The sequence below is a fragment of the Meles meles genome, chromosome 2, assembly GCF_922984935.1.
Source record: "Meles meles chromosome 2, mMelMel3.1 paternal haplotype, whole genome shotgun sequence".
Classification (NCBI taxonomy): domain Eukaryota; kingdom Metazoa; phylum Chordata; class Mammalia; order Carnivora; family Mustelidae; genus Meles; species Meles meles.
The window spans coordinates 144,671,699-144,694,005 of record NC_060067.1 but is presented as its reverse complement, the minus strand read 5'-3'; the positions used below and the strand labels follow the sequence as shown (position 1 = coordinate 144,694,005).

Sequence of the window (22,307 nt, the reverse complement as noted above, 5' to 3'; positions counted from 1 at the left end):
CTGCCTACTTGTGATCTCTCTCTGTCAAATAAATAAATAAAATCTTAAAAAAAAAAAAAAAAGAAAACTCTGTAGAAGAATGCAGCAATTTTAGTCTGAATGTTTTGCAAAAGGGAGCACAATTTAAGGTTAAGTGATTTTAAGCTATCAAAATAGTGAAAGAAGAGGTTAAATTTTAAATTTAATTATTAAATCAGACAAAATTTGCTGTAATAATAAATTTTAGGAACACATCAATTCCCATGGCATTTTAAAAGAATTCTAGAGGACTTTTAGGCTCAGTAGCAATCAACTTCATAGACTCAAACATGCAATAAGCACTACTTAATGAGAAAGACTTGAATAATGATATTTTCTTTCCAGGCCTACAGAAGGTAGGATGCAAATTATAAGAAAAGTAGATCACTGATTCCATAAAAAAAATAATAAACGAGGTCATGGCATAAACAACTCTAGGGTTCTATATGAATAGTACATATTTGACTATTTTTCCCTACTTTCTCATGGCTATATTACAATACTATCAGCTTAAGGACAAAGCCCTTGAATAATGAACAATTAATTTTTCAATATATTATACTTACTAAGGCAGAAGCAAGAACTCATGCATTCTATAAAGATTATTAACAAGACTGAAAAATGATTTACTATAAAACATTAAACTAGAAATTTGAATTAAAAATAATTTCCTATTCCTACCACATTTAAGCAAGATATTTGTAGATCCTTGCTTTAGTTGAAATAATCTGCTTCCACAGTATTATCAAGTTCTGATATGTTAACATCTAATATTAATTCTTTCAAATGTTCAACTACCTATTTATCATAAGTTGATTTCTTCCTCTAACAACTTCTAAAATTCTTTAGAGAGACTTCCTTAAACTTTTCAACTTTTCTCAATGTCTTAAATACAAAAACTTAGAAATATTTTACTAGATTGGATCTTCCATATTAATAGTGAGTTGAGCTTGGTTTGTCCCTTAGGGAGATGCATGCAAGACTATATGGACTTAAAATTTTATATTCTAGCAAGAGCTCCTGTCACATATAAAATCAGCAGTCAGCTACTTTCCTTCATGATGGTGTAGCTTTCAGAAAGGTACTATGCAGAACTGAGTGGAGGCAAGGTATCTACTATTAAGAAATACACTTAACAACAATTTCCGGGAAGGAAAAACTGTGGGAAAATACATCAGTATGCATGTGCATCAGCTGCATCATTATGCATGTACACGTGCGTATGGCATTTACATACCTGGATATGATTGCAAAAGAATCATTCATTCTCTGAGCATGAGGCTTGGGAGACACAACTCCTATAAAAAACTGCTTCTTAAAAACATGTTGAAATTAACTTAATAGTGAACTATGTAATAGATTTTTACTTAAAAGGGAAAAACAGTGTCTCTTTGTTATACGTTTTATAACTTTGTAATTACTGAAAGAAAGATGAGAGATCATTCTAAGCCTCTCAGTGCTACTTTAGTTAACCTTAGTTCATGGAAGAAGAAAGTAAGTTACCTGTGTCAGTAGAGTAGACTCGGAAACTCTTATCCCAGAAGCCACAGATGAGAATATAGCGGTTGTCCGAAGTGATGACAAAGCACTGGGAATGGACTTGAATACTTTGGTCTAAAAGGTCACTGATTTGCCTCCTGTGCATTCCTGTATTGCTGGCTGTAAGAACAGAAGCAGAACAGAAATCTTGCTAAACCCACACATGTACAAAAATCCTATAGTTTGTAACGCTGGGGGTGGGGAGTGGGTGGGGGGATGCAACACATTCCGGGATAAGAATATTTGATCTTTAATTTTAAAATTTAAACATAACAATATTTGAAAAACCAAACAGGAAAATATATCCAGTTGTTGGGAGAATGTGGGTAGCTAAATTCAACATCTCATGAGAAATTTTGCCTACAGGGAAAAATAATAACATACTACAGTTTCAAAATAGTATACAGTTCTTAGAACATGCTTTCTAGCTCTTGGGCAGGACCAAACTAGTTTACAGTCTCCAAATTGCACCACAGTTAGGTTTGTGTTTCTGACAATCTCATTACACCCATTGCCATGAGAATAGATTCCTGTTGTGACAATCTATTACCTTTAACTTTTTGTCACAGGAAAGAGATATTAGAATTTAAATGTCATATATTTGAAATATTGTAGCATCCTGGAGTACTTTGGCTTTAACAGGTCTTTAATTTGACTAGATGTGAACTCCCATTTCCCTGTTTACACCTGCACTTGCATGTAGGGAAAGGGCAGAATGACTATTTATTAAAGATACTTGTAATTGAAAAAGTCAAAGCACAGCACACTGCCACTATCTTACTCCTTATGTAAGCAATAAAACAAGACAGCCTGGCAGTGTGTTTTCAAAGCGCTACAGAGCACCTGATATGGGGTTTGTCACAAGACACAAGGTCAGACAGAGAGCGACATCAAGCACATAGGAAGAGTAATAATCCTTTAGAAATATACTATCAAGTGTCATTATCAGAACAGGAATTTTCACTGAGATGCCTTTTTTGGAACCATGAGGCCAACCAAAGAGAAAGCTTTCATTCTAGTGACCTAAGGGCTATTTCACCACCAACTTTCTGATACAAATGGTGGTTCTTATAGTAACAAAGGAACTTGACTGTACCAGAAATCAAAACAAACAAATTTCTGCATCTGATCATTACATTCTTTGCATCATGGTATTCAGGGCTTTTTAAATTTTTTTTTTTAAACCTCAACCTATAAATGCATTATTTATTTTTTTATATAAATGCATTATTGATAAAAATAAAAAACAGAAAAATATTTATTTTACATCATAAGTTAATGTGTCCAACCTAAGAGAAGGCTCAGAAAGTAACGCAGAAGAAAAAAAGTGTTCAAAATACTTTCCAGTGCTGTACTGGGAACCAAGAAATGAACTTCCCTGCTCTCATGGGAAACACGACATGGCAAATGTATGCATAGACACACGGCAAGATTCTGCTAGCATCTGTCTATACAACTTAACCATGTAAGATTGTTAGATAACTATTTGATAATAGGCTTCATATACTTTTGGGGGATTAATGAACTAGAAAGTGACAGCAGTAGTAAAAAAGGATAGAATTCTGTTTGGAGATCACTCCCCTGTCATCTCCTTCCCACACAAAGGGAAGCTGCTGGCAAATGAAAAAAGCTTTTATGGGGATCATAGTGCATCAGAGAGAGACATTAGTATCCTACTGCAGTGAAGCTGTGTGGTCAACTTAAATCTTTTATTCCAAGAAATCTAGCAATTAAAGACAAGGTATATAGTACTTTCTATACTGGTCACTACAGTACTTCATTCCATATGAAAACTAAAAATGTTTATTTTTTTATTATTTATATGACTTTTGCTTCTACGATATAAACCTTCACCAGTCTTCGACCTTTTCTTTTTTGGGGGATATGGTCTCTTAGGAGGATCTCATTTCACCAATCTGGGTACGTGCATAATTTTGAATTGAGTGACCACAATGTACCCCCCCCCCCATGGGTAAAGGCTGATGCCCTTTCAGCATTCAGATGAACTATCTTCTAAGTAAATGCTTACCTGTAATTTAATATTGCAACTCTCCCCCATCCATCCACCCAACCATCCAATCTATATAACCTATCTACCTCACAACTGCCTTTTCTTTATCTTGTTGTCTCCTCAGATTCAGTACTGAAGGTATTTTTATTTAGTGAAAATTAGGTATATTTGTCTAGATAAGCAGTCTTCAAACTGGGGCATGCATACCCCTGGCAGGAGGGTGGTATAAGATTTCCCAAGGGATAAACAGGCACAGATGGTTTTAAGGGAATCAATTTCTAGTTCCTCAACTTTTATATGTTCTCTTCTCTGAATCGGATTTGCCTGAGAACTCTCCTACGAGTTTTCCTTCCTTACATCCCTTTTTACATGCTCTTCTTCCACTAAATAAAAAAAAAGCATGTTTCCTTCCTATCCAGAATCTTACTATGGTGCTTTATCTCAGGGTATAAAAATCTCTTGAGATGCAAATAAAGGGACAATTCAAAATACTGATGTGAGACTGAAAAGTGAATGCCAAGGTATCAAATCATTCTGCAGGGCAGGTGGTTTCCAATTCATTGCTTTCAATAAAATGGTAGGAGGATCGCATCATGATTTCAATTGATCATTAAAAATAAATTTCAATGATAGATTGTTAAAATGATCATTTAATGATAGACCATGAAAATAATTCTAATAGATTACTATATAAATTTTGTCACATAATTTGGAAAGAGTTCAAAGATTTGACATTGTTAAAACAAAATTCTTTCCTTTGCCATCTATTTTCTTATGTGAGTAACTTTCCTCAGAGCTTCCACCAGCTTAAAAAAAAAAGACAGGATAGAACCATTGATGAATTCCGTCTCACTCAGTAACAAATAGTGTTCATTCATGAATATTTGAGCAAAGAGGGGAGGAAGTGGAAGCCCTATCCATTTCATTAAAGATATATTTCCAATAAATGTTTGTTTTTAATAAAATCTATTAAAATTTATAATTTTAATAAGTGGGTATTAATAATATTTGTAATGATAACTCAGTGCAGATTAGTTTTTAGAAAAACTAAGTCCTATGGTCATAGGAAATTTTAACATTTAAATTTACATACCTATGTTTAATTTTCCACATATTTTTATTGCTCAAAAGTAAAACAGGGTAATCAGTTTTGAAAAGTTAAAATAAAATTGTATAGGGGAAGCAGGATAAAAATATAAATTTAAGATGAAAAAAGGAATAATACATAATTTTCAACCATTAAGAGCTTGTTTGTACGTTTTTTTAAAAACAGTGGTGACTATCAATTCACTTTGATATTTAAATTCCATTGGATATATTTAAATGGAAATGCAATTATTATTTGCATATTAAATTATGCAAAAATAACCTTTGCAACTGTATAAACTTGTGGTGAAAATTTTCAGATGCTACATTACACATATGTGAGAAGGTACATGGTTTTATTTTATTTTAAGATTTTATTTATTTATTTATTTGACAGACAGAGATCATAAGTAGGCAGAGGCAGGCAGAGAGAGAGGAGGAAGCCGGTTCCCTGCTGAGCAGAGAGCCCGACGTGGGGCTCGACCCCAGAACCCCGGGATCATGACCCGAGCCGAAGGCAGAGTCTTTAACCCACTGAGCCACCCAGGCACCCCAAGGTACATGGTTTTAAACAGTATTTTAGGGGATAAAGGAGTGAATGGTCCAGTGACCCGTAATGTAGAGTAGGGAAGAAAACTATGGCCTGGGCCTGGTTTTGTGTATAAAGTTTTACTGGAACATAGCAATACTCATTTGTTTATATATTGTCTATGGCTGCTTTTGTGCTATAACAAAGGAGTTGTGTCTGAGACCTTATGGTCTACAAAGCCTAAAATACTTACTATCTGGGCCTTTACCAAAACTGTTTACCCATGCCTGATCATTGTGAAGGGTGACAGTTTGCTGAATCATTTAATTAGACTTGACTATAGGATATTCGTTGTAAAGTTTTATGGTAAATGATGATTTACACTTCATAAATAACGCTTTTAAAGGACTTATCAAATGGGCTTTATTTTCCTGACTTTTAAAACTTTATCCAAGTGAACACTTTATTTTTTAATATACAGCAAATCATATGTACTCAAAGCAAAATATGATTTAGGAATCAGAGTAGTATTTATCCTTGCAGTGGATAATTCCTTCTTAGATTTCTGCTTATATGTTGAGGATTGATAAATGAATCAGTTTTGAGCTTTTAGTGAGTTATTTTAATTCATTTGCAAATGGTAGTCACTTAGCTTTCTACTGAAACAAGGGTTTTAAAGACAAAAAAGGTGACCCACACATAGGGAACACCCTGGATTTTAAAATAAGTCAGCTCACTTATCTGCTTTACTTAAAAACTTAAAAATTTTTAACAAACTTATGTGCCAGGGAAATTTAACAAAATCACAAGCTAAACATCCACATCGGTAGCATACCCCTACAACTAGGCAATTACGTTTTTTATTCTAAAAGTTACTGAATACCATCTTTAAAAACAAGAAACGTTAATATGTTCAAATCAGTAACATTGTCAGTGAAGCCACATCCGAAATCCCCCACCCATGAGATGAAAAATGTTAAACTAGAGATTTCAACTAACTGACTCAAAAAGCACAGAAGCAATTAAGTATTCGAAGTCATCTGCCACGGATGCTCGTTTCATCCCAAAGGCCCTTCTCTGGTCTCCTCCCTTTTCCTTTTTTCCCCCTTGAACAAATTTAACCTCCAATGGCAATTTATTGGGCTGTAGGACCATAGGAAAATGAATACAAATATCTTAACACTGCCATTGGCTGGGCAATATATTTCAACTTCGAAACTGCTCTGCAATTGCACATTAATCCCCTCAGACTGAACAGAGGGTCCAGGAAGAAAGGATTGATCTCCTTTAATGATGAAACCCTGGCACCACAGTTTTATTTTTCACAACACAGTGCTGCTAAGAACCCCACTGTTATTATGAAAATTTCCCTAGCAAAGGAGCTCCATCACATTACCGGTGCACCAATTCATCATAACGTGCCTCGCTCCTGCTCATCAACAAGTCTGAGTGATGAAAAGATCCAATATTATCCTGACAGTACTTCATGCGCATTCTCAATCACACATTATTACAGCATCCATATTAATTTTCAGTGACACGCGTCCTAGGCCTGTTCAAATTAGGCAAACCAACGAGGGGGAGTTGATGAAATACCAGCATAGCCACAGCTCATTGCATTCCAATTTGCATGCAAATGGTTTATCAGGAAAATTCCATTCCCAGCAACCAGCAAGTGAAAAACAACTGTAATCTACACTTCAGGGCCACCATACAGAGCTTAATGAATCGCAAAGAGAGAAAGAAGTGACAGACCTATGAGAGGATCGATTTCCACTGGCAGCTGGTATGGCTGGTCTTGTACTGCACCTTGATGAGCTGGAATTCACAAAAGATTAAAAAAAAAGCATTATTTTTCATATACTAAACTATATAAAAATGCTTAAGTCAAGTCTTACATAGAATTGCTTCCAACCTCCAAATCTCTCAATCACTTTTGTGAAATTTAAAGAAAAAAAATCCAGGTGCTTTTATGGCTAGCTTATGAAACATTTATTTTAGATTAGTGCTGTTCTGAACATGTGCCATCAGCAGTGGCTCCAGTCCTGGGCCATAAGCTATAGCAGATGCTTGACTGGCAACCTCTGATGCTGCAACAAAACAAAATTAAGTGGTAAAGCGCGCTGAAAACAAAATGTGACAACCATCTGCTGACTGTAGCAAATACTGTTTTTTTGTTACTTCTTAAAAAGGCAGTTTTGAATGCTGCAGCACAAAGGACCCACAAAAACGTCAATTTATGATGGAGAAAGGGAAAGCTCTAAGTCAGGGAACATTTAATGTTTCATCCATCACTTAAAACCAATCAATTGAAAGTTTGAATAAAAATAAAGAAAGCTATCCGCAGATAAATGTTTTAGTTAAGTGCATTTGGCTGAAATATTTTCCTCAAGATTGGATTGAGGTTTTTAAGAAAAGTTTTATTAATATTTAATATTTCCATGGTTTCAGTTTAAAAATACTCTGAGAAGTAAATGAAAAACAAAAATCAATCCATACTAAGAACAGTTTGTTCAATTCTCAAAATGGTTCTAAAGATTCTTGCATACTTATTTTGTTATTAAAAAGAGATTCGGAGGGCTGTTCGCCTGTGAAAGGTAGAAGGACCTAGGGTAAAGAGGAAGAGAGTTAGGGAGCAGGAGCCGCTGCCTGCTGCTTACGCAGACTTAGGCAAGCATAAACCCAAAAATGAAGGGTTTGGAGCAGAAGATCTTTTCAGCTTTGTGATTCTGACAGTTAAACTCTGGCCCTTCCCCAAATTATTTTCCCTGAATGACTCAGCCATTCACTCTGGTCAGTATCTCCCTTTTATAGACTCATCAGCATTTAAACTACTGCTTAGCTGGTATAAGAACTCTGCTTAATACTGTCATATTTTAGGAAATCTTTCAGACTGTCCTTAAGGAGCTGAAAAGAAAAATGGGGTACATTCCAATGACTTCATTAGATTATTTTAAAAACTTATTATGTCATCATTTCCCCTATTAGCAAGTACCAATTTTTCAAGGTGGTTTCAAAGATCATTAATACTGATAAAATACCTGTGTAAGTACAATGTTCGCACTAAAAATTATGTTGAGTATGTATAAGAAATTAAAGTAGCTGAAGAAAGGATGCTGTATAACTCAGTCTGTTTTACTGAAGGTATGTTCTGCTGATCACTGTCTCTGCCAGCAAAGAACTCACAGGACACATACAGGGAATGTTCAGGGAGAATGCTCCATAGCCTGTAATTCACACAACAGTGCCATTTACTTCCAGTAATACCAGGGTTGATCAATATTAACACCTTGATAATTTTTCTCTACTTCTCTTAGAATCTGGGATCATAGAGACATGAAAGACACAGTGTCAGTGAAATTTAGGAGGGCAACTTTCTTTGGCCATGCCTCAAATTCCAGTGCTGCTGACTGCTACAATGTTGACTGCTTGTGTGACCTTGGGCAAGTTAGGTAGACTGTGTGTTTCAGTTTCTTGATCAGTAAAATGGGCTAGACTGAACAATATGGAATTAATAATACCTGACATTTTGACTATAAAGAGGCGATTTCATATGGTTCAACCTAAATATATAACTTACATCCCAAGACTGTTGAGGGAATTCAGTGAGTTAATAACACAGTGATTAAATAATAACACAGTGATTAAAACAGTATCTAGAACCTAGAAAATGCTCTATAATATTAGCTGCTATTCTTTTATTTTGTTCACAGGCCCTGTAAAGTCCTGTGAAGGAGAAGGAAAAAATAAAGCTTTTTTTTTTTCTTTTTTTAAAAATCAGGACTCAGACACTGCTGAAAGAAATGACAGGAGCTAGCTGTCTAATGAACAAACTACGGAAATCATAGTTTCTTAGGAAAGGACCAGAATCTAAATTTTTTTTAAAAAGTAGCATAACACGAATTTGATATTCACTGTAGAAAGACTGTTAGGGATTTCTGACATTTTTGTTCCTGACATTTGTTTTAAATCAAGGCATATTAAGGCAAGGGAAAGATAGAACAAGATAGGATAAAAGATCAGATTTATATAAACATACTTGAAATGAGACACAGATTTAATAAAATGGATGCTTAATATTTTAGGTGTAGGTATAATCTCAGAATTGGAGATCACACTGTAGAAGGATAACTACCTGTGTATTCCCATATGTATTTATCTGGTGAGGAGTTGCTGTGTCATACTGCAGAGCCAGAGTGTGGGAACAAAACACAAGGTACAAGTTGTGTCTAAATGGGTGTCTCTCAATTGTAGGGGCCCCCAAATGGGGGACTATCCACAGACTGGAAGCCAAAGGCATGGGAGGTGAAAGAATTCACCTGAGGCAGAACAGAGGAGTTTATTGAATATGCTGGAGGGCAGTGGTGGGCAGGGGAGCAGAGGAGAGACTGTCTGCAAGGAGGTAGTGGGTGGGGGCTGCTTTTAAAGGAAGAAAGTGAGGGGATAAGGCAACATAGGGAATCTTCCCTTCTTTGGGAACTGTGCCTCATGGTAAGTAGCCCATTGGTTAATTAGGGCCTATGGGTATTTTGAGGCAGGGAGCCCTCTGGGTCTCTCTGGATTCTTTCACTCAAGCCTGCTTGCCTAAAATTGGAATCGACATTCCCCCCTGACAGATCAGCAACGATGAATCTTAGACATTTGTGGAGAGATTTCACCTCAGTAGCACAGACACAAAGAAGGCTCACTGGGGAGAACAACAGGCAAAGAACTGGGAAAACATGCAGTCCTCCAAGTTTTCCTCTCACAGAACGGTGAGCTTGGGCTGCAGAATGCTGGTGTACCGGGAGTGGTAGTCCAGGGGAGGGATGCTGCCCCTGAGGCACTTTACATATCTATGGAAAAACTGGAAGCAGGGAAAAGAACACCGGACTAAGTACTAAGTACTAAGTACTAAGAGAAGCAAGTTTTCCAGTCAGGGAAATGGGCTTGCTGGCGATGGGTGTGCCAGGAGCTCATCATCAGTACTCTCAGAGGATCAGCTGGAGGCCTGGCAAGTAGCCCTTGGGTGGAATCTGCTCCGTTCCTGCTGAGCTTGCCCCTGGTGAGGCTAAAGGAAAGACAGCCGCAGAGAGCAGCCAGGGCTTTCTACCAGCTGAAAAGGTTTGTTTCTCCTTAACAAATGGTATCACTCTGTTTGAACTGAAGGAGTTCTCCGAGTGGCCACAAACAGCCCCCGGGATAGGCATCCTTTGTGTTGGCCCTGATGCTGCCACACACTGGGGCTTCTGCACAGCTCTGAGAGTAAGTGCACACCGACAAGGTAAATCCTCCAGCACGCTCTTCCTCTAACGTGTGGTACTAGAGAATCCAAAAACCACATCTGTTAAATGATAATCTTTAGTCGCAAAATATGTCATCTGTATGCACGTTTACCAATGTAAGATACGTTCGCTGGAAGAAAAAGGAATAAAAGGACCTAAAAATAAAGATAAGATATACTTGCCTCAATTTTTCTGAAATCTATTCTCTAATCAAATATGGGCATTCATTTCCTAATAGCCAGGAAAATGGCCTTATTTAATAAATTCTGATACCAACCACAGATTCTTCATGATGGGTAACCTTACTGAACAGTCAGTGCACCAAGTTTCTGCTTGAATGTCAATTCAATTCTGTTCCATTCGAAGAGCTTTGGCCCTTTCAAGAACTTGCATTTTTTGCAACCAGTTCAGATATTATAATGAGCAGTACTTTATGCACACTTTGCAGATTTAATGACAAGTTACCAGACTACTACAATCTATCTTTTAAAATTTCCTACCTAAAACAATGGCTTGGAAAAAAGCCTATAAGCCTCAGGACTTTAAAAGATTTTCCTTCTTAAAAACAGAATTTCCAACTAGTGGCCAAAAAGAACAGTGCTAGATCCAGATCCCAACATTCCTGTTCTAATGAGAGGCAATAAATCATAGCAGGGTGATCATAAAATTAGAGTCAGAAGACTTGGGTTCAAACCTGGCTCTGCCACTGACTGGCCAAAAGTGATACTAAACAAGGCAAGCTCCCTGGGGCTCAGTATCTTTACTGTAAAACGTGGGGCTGGAGTAGATGAACTCTCTGGTCTCCTCAAACTTTGGTTTATGATTCTAATGGTTATTTCAGTATCGTGCCATTGGTTACCCTAACACTTAATGGAAAAATATAATGTACTTATGGGTATGTAGTATTTTGGCTGTGTAATTTACGTGTTCTTTTTTCTATTATCCATGACAAATACTATGACGTCGTACGCAAAAAGGCACCTAAGTAGACAATCAAAAGTGTTGGGTACGTGATTAAGTGGAAAAAAGGAGACCATAAGAAAAATAAATATATACTATTTATGGACACAATAAGGAATATAATTATATTAAGATAGAGAAATAATATTTATCTAAAAGGAATAAAGACAAACCACCAGATGCCAAAGAATAGTTTATGTTTTAATATTTGTATTCTATGCCTCAGAGGGGACTTCTTTAAGCCTTTCAAGCTATTAGAGATTTTGATTCAGGCTAATGCTTGAAAATCAAAAAGCTTCAATGCTGAGATATAACATACTGAAGTGGATATTATAGTATCTTTCTACAGTGTTCAGCAGGTACTGTCCGTCAGGATGATAGCTTTTTACTTACCAGGAAGGTTGTGCCACTTGTTCACAGCAAAGAGCCTGTTAGCAGTGACTGTGATCACAGCAGGAGTCGCCAAGCCAGGCTGGGTGTTAGCTGCCACATGAGTGACAGGGGAGTTGGAGGGAAACTTTAGGACCATGATAACATCCTGCTGGGCTTGGTCTGTGAACATCAATGGACTCTGCAGGAGGAGATACTGTTGAGTGGGCATGACAAGACCCAAATATACAAGAAGGAAAAGACAAAGGAAGACAAGAAAGAGAGAGGGTGCAGGAAAAGAAGAGGAAAGACTATGTTAACACAAGTTGCAACTGGGAGTGTGGTGAGCAGAAAGGTTTATAGAAACAGCAGTTAGGATTGGCTTGTTTTTCATGTATGTCTTTAGTTGAATGTTTTGGTGACTGAAGTAGGATAACATTAACAGAAACATTTTAGAAATCCATAGATAGCTCCCTTCCCCACCCCACTCCCATGAAGGATTAAAGAAATGATGTGATTTAGATTCTAAGTAGGCAAAGTATTGGAGATTGCATTAAGCCATTCCAATTGCTAATACATGTCAAGTCCAAAAAAAAAAAAAGAGAGAGAATGAGGATAGGCAATAGGTACAAAAGCAAGACAGGGTAACTTCCAAAGGTAATCAAAAGTTGTGCTGAGTTAGCATGAAGATTTTGACAACTAAATAAAGAGATAATAAAGAGATAAACAAACATATTTATAAACAATAGTTATACAGCATGTATGTATTATTACCGTCGAGAAATAACTTACAGACGTAATATACAAACTTAATTATAAAGTTGTTTCAGAGCAACACATAATTAAATGTACTTGTAAAAACAATATATTTATATAGTGTACCAAGTCATAAACACTGCCCTATTATAATGCAAATGCTGCTCATTTCTGCTATAGTGAAGGATAAAGAGAAATACCTAGATGCCCCTCCTCTCTCTTGGTAAAAAAAACAACAACAAAAACTAAAAGTAAAGCCTAAGGCTTTAGATTTCTCCTTTCAAAAGCAGCAAGTAATTGAAAATGTTAAACAAAAAACACTGTCTGTTCTAATAGCTAGCAACAAAATAAATCTCGAAGACTACTAAGGATTTAGAACATTCCTACAACTCGTATGTCATAATCCAAGACATATATAACACCACTGTGATTTACCGTCTTTATTTATATGTTGCAGTAGTATGCTATCACACAGTAATTGCACTGTGCATTTCCAGCAATCCTCTTCTACTATGTCTATTTTCTAATAGCTGATTAGTATCATTCACAATTGAAACACTTTGATGAAGTGCTTCTGGCTGCTTTCCTACTGCCATATTTCAAAACACCAGGTATATGTAAATGTGTAGGCACATATATTTAACACGTATTTATTCAGAACTGCTAATAAAAAATTAAATACATTTGCATTTTTATTATCAGTCCTTTTAAAAAAGTTATTAAGAGTACTTAGAAAAACATATTGCACTAAGAATTCCTATTTGCACTCTTTGCATAAAGGTGTAAATAAAGGCAACTAATAAGCTACCCAGACACCCTTCTGAGCAAGTGGCTAAAAGCCAATCAATATTATGAGTTAATCCTCCCTGGATGCTCATTCAATTAAAGGTGTCAGTAATGCCTCATCTGATGTGGCCTCAATTAAATCCAACTATCTGATGGTGTGAAAACACAGGGGGATACAGCAACAGCAGCAAAACCAGACAAATAGGCAGCCTTCGTGTGCCTGCTAATTACTACACCTGGTGTATATTATGGCTCATGCACTTAACGCAGCACGAGGTGGCTTTAATTTCTGCTATGTTCGTGTGTGTGTGTGTGTGTGTGTGTGTGTGTGTGGTGGGGTGGGGTGCACTGATGGTTGATGTGGTTGGGGGGTGGGTAGAGGACTCATCTGAATGGTAGTAAAAACAATAAACATTTGGACCTTTGATTTTTAAAACCTCTATATCAATTAGTAATTTCTGTTATACAAAGAAACTTTTATACAGTTTTTAAGGAACTCTGTGGAATTGGGCAAAATGAGAAACAATGAGCAACAACAAACACAACAGCCTACAAGCTAGTTTTGAAGAAGTCCTGAGAAAAGGAAATGAACATCGTTTCAGAGTACCAAGCCTTATTTTCCAATTACGTAGTTTAAAAAAATAATATTTACTAAAGTCAATTTATAAACTCGAAGAAAGAATATAACATACATCATAAAGTGTCACTGAAAGGAAGCTGATACTTATTTTTGAGTTTAACAGCCATATTGTAAATACGATTAGACTAAAATTAAATAATTCCAATGTTTATGTCCTCAAAAAAACACAGAAAAATCTCTAATGTGTAGGAAGAATGTCTTGTTTACATAGTGACTCTAGTAGGCCAACTCTTAGCCACATGGCAAGGACAAGCCATTTCCACAGAAAGCCACAGACATCATATCCAGAACTGTCTACTCCATTTTTATAACAAGGTGTCCCTCCAGCCTGTTTCTACATACTCCGTCTTGACTAGTGCTCCCAATGCAGGCAAGCAGTGAGAAACTCTTGGGATTTCCATCATATCCTTGGCTGAGAAGTATGGTCTCTGAGAAGTATAGTCTCTTACACTAGATGTAAGAGAAAACACATTGCAGCATACTGGGCTAGTCTACAGTGATAGCAACAGCTGTAGATGAGCAGGACAATGCGTAAAGCAGGGGTAAGAGATAAAAACCTTCCTCTAGTCCTGGGTGCCCGGGAGCCACATCTGAGGTAGAAGGGGAAAACCACAAGCCAAATTTCATCCCGTTGTCCCAGATTAAATGTACACTTGTTGACAACTCTGGTTTCTCTCCAACATACCTTTCTTTCCCACCCACGTATGTATAACATGAAAACACAATTTGCACAAGTCTGGAAGGGAGTTCAGGAATTCAATTCAGAGGATAAAGATAATGGGAAGGACCATATCCCATCCTCATATGAGCATGTGCCTCCTATCCTAGGAAGCTGAACTGCCTCAATGGATTCTTTCGCCATGGAAAGAGGCTTGGCAGGAAGAGCTCCCTCCTTGCTCTAAGTCTGACCAGGTAACAGTCAGTGGAGCACTGGAGGTGAGTGTCTATGAGCCATCATCATAATAGCCTGAGTCTCATTGACAAAGTATTACCAAAACTATTTCCAAACCACAAGCATAAATCATTCTTATTATTTTTATGGCATTATCTTACACTGTTCTTGTTAAATGTTTGCTTTTTATGTAATCTGCTTACTAAAGTTACCCTTTACGTTCACTTAAATCTGATCTCACCTGTTTAAAAATGCTTAGGGGAAAACACAATGTAAATAATTTTAAAAATGCTTGTAGTTTACTGAGATGGCCAACTCATATAACTAGAGCAAGAAGAGAAAAAAGGTTTGGAAGGAGAAAGAAGATGACAAAGAGTGTGAAAGGGAACAAGACACAAAGATGATGGCAAGACGGAAAGGGGAAGAAGAAAAGAAACAGAGAGCCAGGGGTGAAAGGGCCACATCTCTATATCTTGCTCTCTTCACTCCTGTCTCCTTGCCATATTGGTCAAAATTCTACAGTTTCCAACTCCTGATTCTGGGGTGGCCTCTTGACTTGCTTTGACCAATAAAATGTGGTGTAAATGATTTATGTGAGTTCAAGAGCAAACTTCAAGAAGTCCTGCAGAAGTGTTCTCTTGGAACACTGTTTCTACTGTGAAAGCAGCCTGAGCTAACTTCCTTGATGAAGAAAAACCACATGGAAGGAGGTCTGGCCACCTCAGCCAACCCCAGAGTAGTGCGTGAGGGAGCCAAAGTGAGAAGAACAGAAGAAATGCCCATCTAACCCTCAAAATCATGAGCAATCAAAATCACTGTAGTAAACTTAGGGTGGTAAGGTATACCAAACCATCTTTTCTTCTTGCTGTGGTCCTTTATCCTCAGTAACGATATCCTACACATTAGGGTTAGCTTTAAAACTCCCAAACTGAAAAACATGTTGGGACGTAAAGAACAAACACAAGCAAAACTAATCTAAAAATGCATAGGAACAAATTAGAAAACTCATCCATCCTGTGTCTGGAGCCATTATCTTGTGGCAAGGATATGTGACAGTTATAAACCTCTTAATTCTGCAACACGAAACATGAACTGATGAGATCCTAGAGCAGTGGAGCAATGTTTACCTTTCCAAAGACTCCAGGACAGCATGCAATAATATTTCCCGTTGTTAGCAGGTTGACAAACATCACATAAAAAGAACAGACTCAGATGTGGTAGAGAATCTCAAGTATAACAAAACACGGTCATGAATGCTGAGCATGGTCTCAGAGAGGCAAGAAATGAGAAGAGTGTAAGCAGCACTTACCACTTGCATAGCAGAACCTCTGGGAGGATGGGGCTCTATGAGCAATTGAGAAGGTGTCTGTCCAAAACTTCGAATTTGAGCTTCAACAGCCTGAAAAAGGCATGGGCAAGTTTGAGGGTTAAGAGGTGCTAATTATAGGCAGTAGAACCACAACTGTCACCTGAAAATGTCATTCCATACTTCTGGTTTATTTCATGTTGAAAATCAACTTTATGTTTTCACAGAGGGTCTAAGCACCTGGCAAGGGCACTGAGAGTGAGGTCATCCTTTAGTACTGTGTAAGCTGTTCCTATAAAACCCTACAAAACCTTCTCATCTCGCTCTGTGATATGAAACAGAAACCAGTTATTATAGTCAGAAATTGTCCTTTTTGGCTTCGTCTCTGTTTTCTTGCATTTTTTTTCCCCCTGCTTGCATCATCCCTGATGACTAAAGCTAATCTTTTACAGGTATAGAGAAAAACCTATTGCTGCTTTGATTCTAGGCCCCATTTCACCCTGGGAAGTAGAAGGGAGGAAAAAAGAAACATAGCACCTGTGAAAATGGCTTGATGCTATTATTTTTGCCATAGGAAGAGCATTATTATTGACAGTCTCTTTGAACCTAGGTGGCGAAACAACAAAGTAAAAGCCATATGTTGCATCCAAGCATGAGACAGTTAAGCCAGGGACTAAGTAAACATAAGAAACATGTGCATGCCCTTTTTGAAAGCTGTGTGCATGCACGCTTTGCAAGGCACTCTCTTACCATGGGTCTTTCTGTATACCTAGCACAGATGCTCACTTCCCAATCCCCAAGAACTCCTTCATCATGGGAAACTACTAAATGCCAGATGCTATCACTGTCTGTAATTACTTTATTTGTTTACTTGTTTATGCCTTTCTCTTCCACTAAAATACAAGATCTATGTGAGCAAGGACCTGATCTATCTAAATTGGGTGAATGAATAAATAATACAGTACGTGGGGATTAAAAAGGAAGCAAAGCTATAGAAAGACTATTTCAGCCCCCACAACAGTCAGGAGTCTAACTTCCAGGTTAAATGAATGAGGGAAACCTCTCAAATTCATAAGAGAATATATGTTCATTATGTTATTTTTTTAATCCCTAAGAAAAAAGATCCTTAATTTTTATCTGCTCTGCAGGACTGGAGGCAATTAATGTATCATAAACAAGGAAATATAATCATTTTCTAGTATTAATTTCTTTTTTTTATTTGTTGAAGACACCACTAGTAGTCCTTTAGAATAAACCTTGTAAGAAACAATGACAGCGATTCATTCATTTATGCATTCAATAATCGTCAACTATGTACATATAGTGGCATTAGGTCTTAATGTTTCTGCCCTTGACTGTATTCTCAATATGGGAAGCAGGACAAAGGTACTCAGAAAGTTAAACAGCAGTTTGATGTAGTCAGGCCAATAAGTTTAAGGAATGCTCTATGACTTGCTTAGGCAGAAAAAAATTGGAAAGCCCATCTGTGGAAGCTGAGTTACCACTTGGTACCATTGGCTTTGAAGTCAAACAGACCATGTTCAAATCCTGAATGCATACCACTTACAAGCTCTATTATGATCTAGGTAAGTTACTTAATAACCAACTCTAAGTTTCAATTTTCTCTCCTGTAAAATGCAGATAATAGTAGTGTCCAGCTCATCATGCTCTATTAAGAATTAAATGACAATCATGTAAAAAACATAGCAAAGTGCTTAGTAGATTAGACATTCAATATACAGTCAACAAATACTCATTAAGGGCTGATAATAACAACAAATATTTGTTTAGTACTATTTACCAAGAACTTCTTGAAGTGCCTTATTATCTTATATCAACTAAACTTTAAACTATATGATGTGAGTCCAGGCCCCTGGGTGGCTCAGTCAGTTAAGCATCTGACTCTTGATTTTGGCTTTGGTTGTGATCTACAGGTTGTGAGATTTAGTCCTGTGTGGGGCTCTGAGCTCAGTGGGGAGTCTGCTTTTCTTGCTCTTCCTCTGCCCCTCCCCCTGCTCACACATGGGCATATACACTCTCTCTCAAAGAAATAAATAAATCTTTACAAAAGGTAAACTATATGATGTGAGCCCTTTATTATATCCATCTGTATCTATAATGAAAATAATGTACAAAGAACTTAAAATATCTTGCCCAAGGTCACATAGTAATTAAATGGCAGCTCAAAATTTGCACCTAATAAAGCAAGATTCTAGAGCTCATGCTCTGAAGCTATCCTTTCTTCTTATCTTATTTGGTACTATACCAAAGTCTGGGGATAAGACTAAGCACACAAAAAAAGCATGAATCTACAATTGAATGAATGAATGAATAAGGTATCGTTATTATTGTCGTCATCGTTGTCATCGTCACCATCACCACCACCACCACCACCAAGCATGTTCAGGCACAATTAGAGTAGCATAGCTAGGTAAGTTTGGTTTTATATAGCAGGAGATAAGGTTGGTCCTAGACTTTAGAACAAGAAAAGGAGCCAAGAGGGAGCAAGAAATACAGGCTAGGATCATTTCAGAACTTCTAAAAAAAATTTTTTTTTGATGGGGTTAAATCAATTTATGATCAACATCAGGATAATCTTGAAGAAGAAAAAATATCACACAGTGGCAGAACCTGAAGTCTAGAGGTAGTCAGAAAGAAGGTGGGAGCACTGCTATTGTATAATATATGAATTGATGGACTGAGTTGATGAATGGAGTCTTAAATTTCTTTTTTTCTTTTTTAAAGATTGTATTTATTTATTTGACAGACAGAGATCACAAGTAGGCAGAGAAGCAGGCAGAGAGAGAGGAGGAAGCAGGCTCCCTGCGGAGCAGAGAGCCGGATGCGGGGCTAGATCCCAGGACCCTGAGATCATGACCTGAGCCAAAGGCAGAGGCTTTAACCCATTGAGTCACCCAGGCGCCCCTTAAATTTTTTTTAAGACCAGTTGGCAAAGGCAGCACCTTTACCCTCTACTGCTGCTTTTGGTGGTCCCTGCCCAACAGCTCCCACGTCTTTCCCCTATTTAAGTGAAGGAGAGGGGGAGGGAAGAGAAAACTTGCACACGTGGCCTACAGTATTGTCATTGCTACTTTTCTGCTGTGTGATTTTGGGCAATAGCTTAACCTCTATCCCTCATCTACCAAATAGATACTAATAATGCCTAGTTCACAGAATTATCTGGAAAATTAAATAATACCTACAAAGTACTTACTATATACTTAACACGTACAAAGCACTAAATAAAATGCTGCATTATTATTAGGTTTGGCACTAAGCACGATGCCCATCTAACACAGCTAAAATAGGGAAGGAAAGGAAGAAATGTTTCAGGAGTGAATAATGAGAATGATGAACATATTATTTAAGAAACTGAAATCTTGCTCTAGATTTCAAAATATACTGCAGAGCTAAGCACCCAGAGACAAAAATATCTCTTTGGAGGTTCACAGACCAGTCCAAAACAAAAGGACTATATACCCTAATCCCTACAGAAGCTGTGGTATTTGGAAGAAAGGAATAAATATTTATGGACTAAGAAAAAATCAGCAGGTCTTGGAGAACAATGACTTTGAGGAATGAAGAAAAGACAGACCAATTCTTTTTTCTTTTGAACTTGCATATTTTAGAGAGTAGTAAAGCAACGAATGGAAATGTAAGTTTCTGTTGGAGAACTAGTGTGCCATAAGGAAGTATATTTTATGTGACATGTGGAATCTACCCATGTTGAGATATCCAATGAACAAAAGAAAGCCCAAGATTGGCTCTGACATCAAAGATCAGTATTGATTTAGGTACAATTTAGAAAAGAGAAATGTTGTCAATGGTTTTAGATCCTTCTCTTTCCCTGACTATATGTGTGTATTTTTTAAAATTAATTAATTTTTAAGCAACAGAAATTACTTCCTTTTTTCAAATGAAATATCATATAAACCTCTAACATATCAAAAACATAGGTATAGAGCCATCTACTTTAAAAGTGGACAAAGCCATCCTTACTAAACTTCCTTAGAGCTCCTGAGACAATTGTGAGAAATCCTAGAGCTCTGGCACAGTGTCTGAAACTCACCGGTTAGGCTCCAGGAAGAAAATACATGAGACACATGCAAAAAAGGACCTGGAGCTGAACCTTGGGAAATTCTCATATTTAAGGTATCGTACAAGGAACTAATGAAGAAAGCAGAGGAGGAAGGAGTTAGGAGTCAGGGAGCAGGAGAGAGTGATATGGAAGCTGTAAGGTTAGAGTTCCAAACACAGAATGGTAAGTAACATTAACTACTAGAGAAAAACTAAAGATAATGACATTATTGCACATAAATCTCAATTATAGATACAAATTTAATGTAAATGGTCTTAATACTACATATCCTGCTTCACACTTCACACTGTTTTGAAATGAAAAGGATATGATGGCAGGACAACTTTCAAAAATACCAATGTTCTCTCTTTGTCTTCTTGAAGATTTATTCATTTATTTGAGAGAGAGAGAATGAGAGAGCGCGCAGGCGCGCGCGCGAGAGAGCATGAGCTGGGGAAGTGGGGAGGAAAAGGGAGAGAAGTAGATTCCCCGCTGAGGGTAGAGCCCGATCTGGGGCTCAATTCCAGGAACCCAAGATCATGACCTGAGCCAAAACCTAGAGTCCGACACTCAACTGACTGAGATACCCATGTGCCCCTCTTTTTTTTTTTCCCCCTTTTATTTTAGAGAGAAAGAGAGAGAACATGAGCAGGGGGGGAGGGGTAGAGTGAGAGGGCGAGAGAGAGAATCTTAAGCAGGTTCCACGCCCAGTGCAGAGCCCCATGTGGGGCTCAATCTCACAATCCTGAGATCATGACCTGAACAGAAATCAAGAGTTGGATGCTGAACTGACAGAGTCACCCCACCATGTTTGCTTTTTAACACTTTTTATTAAAACGTCTTAAAATTTTAGAATTTGCACATGAGTGAACTCTTTCAGGAAAAGGCTTTCTCAAGTCATGCAATATGATGGTCTGATTATTCTCTCTCAATGACAGACTGAAAGTTGTATTATTCCACACAGGTTAAATAATAATTTTCAGTGTATCCTGCAGAATTGAGTTTTCCCAAACTCTCCTTTAAACAATGTTCCCTTGATCAAATGATTTCAATTAATCTCTAGGAATTAAAAGGTAAAGGACTAATGTCAGGCAATAAATATCTTCCCACATCTCTAACTTTTAGTCTCTCATCCCATTCCCTCATACAGTGTTCTTTGCAGTCAGGCTACTTTTCTTATGCAAATATAATCAGCTCTTTCTGCCTTACATTTTCTCTCATGTGACTGCCCCTTCTAGAATGGTCACCCTTATCTTCAATTTCCTGAGCCCTACCCCTCTCTAGAGAACCCTGCTTGAGTTCCACCTTTTTGGTGTACTATTTCCTAAATCTTATAGTCTGCTCCTATTGCTGATTAAACAGTTGATTTAGCTTCCTTATGTTTTATAACTTTTAAGAATTACTAGTCTGTCTCTGCAACTGTACTACTACAAAGTGTGAGAACGTATTTGAGTAGTGTGCAGCATGTAGAACAGTCCCTTGCACATGGTATTCTTACAACAAAAAAGTGAACTGAGTGCCTATTATACATAGCAAACTCACCTAGACCCTTATGCACATCTTGGTCTGTACTGGGGACAAAACCAATCTTGAGACAATAGCACAGTTCTTGACAAGGGCAAAATGTGGACAAGGGAAAGAATGGCAAGTGTAAGTTAAAGCTGATAACTGCTATTCCTGACACCAGTCTTTCAGGGAAGGTCTGCAAGATGTCAATGAAGACAATAATTCTCCTTTCTTTACCCCAACATAGCTGATGGATATGACAATGCTTCCATGTCTCACTATACAGTGATTCTTAAGAGCCAAGTGAGAAACTGGGGGGAATATGCATGATTTGAAAAAGCCCCTCAAAGTAATTTTACTTATCACTCTTTCTTCACTTTTCCCTTCAGCCTTATGTATAAAGCAACTAAAAATTTAGAGGTACAACTGAGGTTTGAAATCACAGGAAATACAGGTACAAGATTCAGGAAAGTGGACTGGTAAAAGGTAGCTTAATAAACTCTACCAAATGCCTAACCTGTTTTTAAGAATTTTCCTTCATCTAGATAGTTTTGGTTCCAGATGATA

General features: G+C 37.4%; 1 protein-coding gene across 7 annotated transcripts in view; it reads right to left on the bottom strand.

Annotated features, from left to right (window-relative positions):
• The window catches only part of LRBA (LPS responsive beige-like anchor protein), a 759,801-nt gene that overhangs the window by 36,539 nt on the left and 700,955 nt on the right, over positions 1-22,307 (bottom strand). For 4 of the 7 annotated variants that reach the window (XM_045989499.1, XM_045989525.1, XM_045989516.1 and 1 more), the window contains exons 49-52: positions 16,160-16,249; positions 11,801-11,993; positions 6,939-7,001; positions 1,522-1,677 (exon numbers count right to left, since the gene is read on the bottom strand). In XM_045989499.1, coding sequence (XP_045845455.1) covers positions 1,522-1,677; positions 6,939-7,001; positions 11,801-11,993; positions 16,160-16,249 — 502 coding nt within the window. The remainder of the gene's footprint in view (positions 1-1,521; positions 1,678-6,938; positions 7,002-11,800; positions 11,994-16,159; positions 16,250-22,307) is intronic. The other 3 variants (XM_045989508.1, XM_045989534.1, XM_045989554.1) reach the window with 1 other exon arrangement.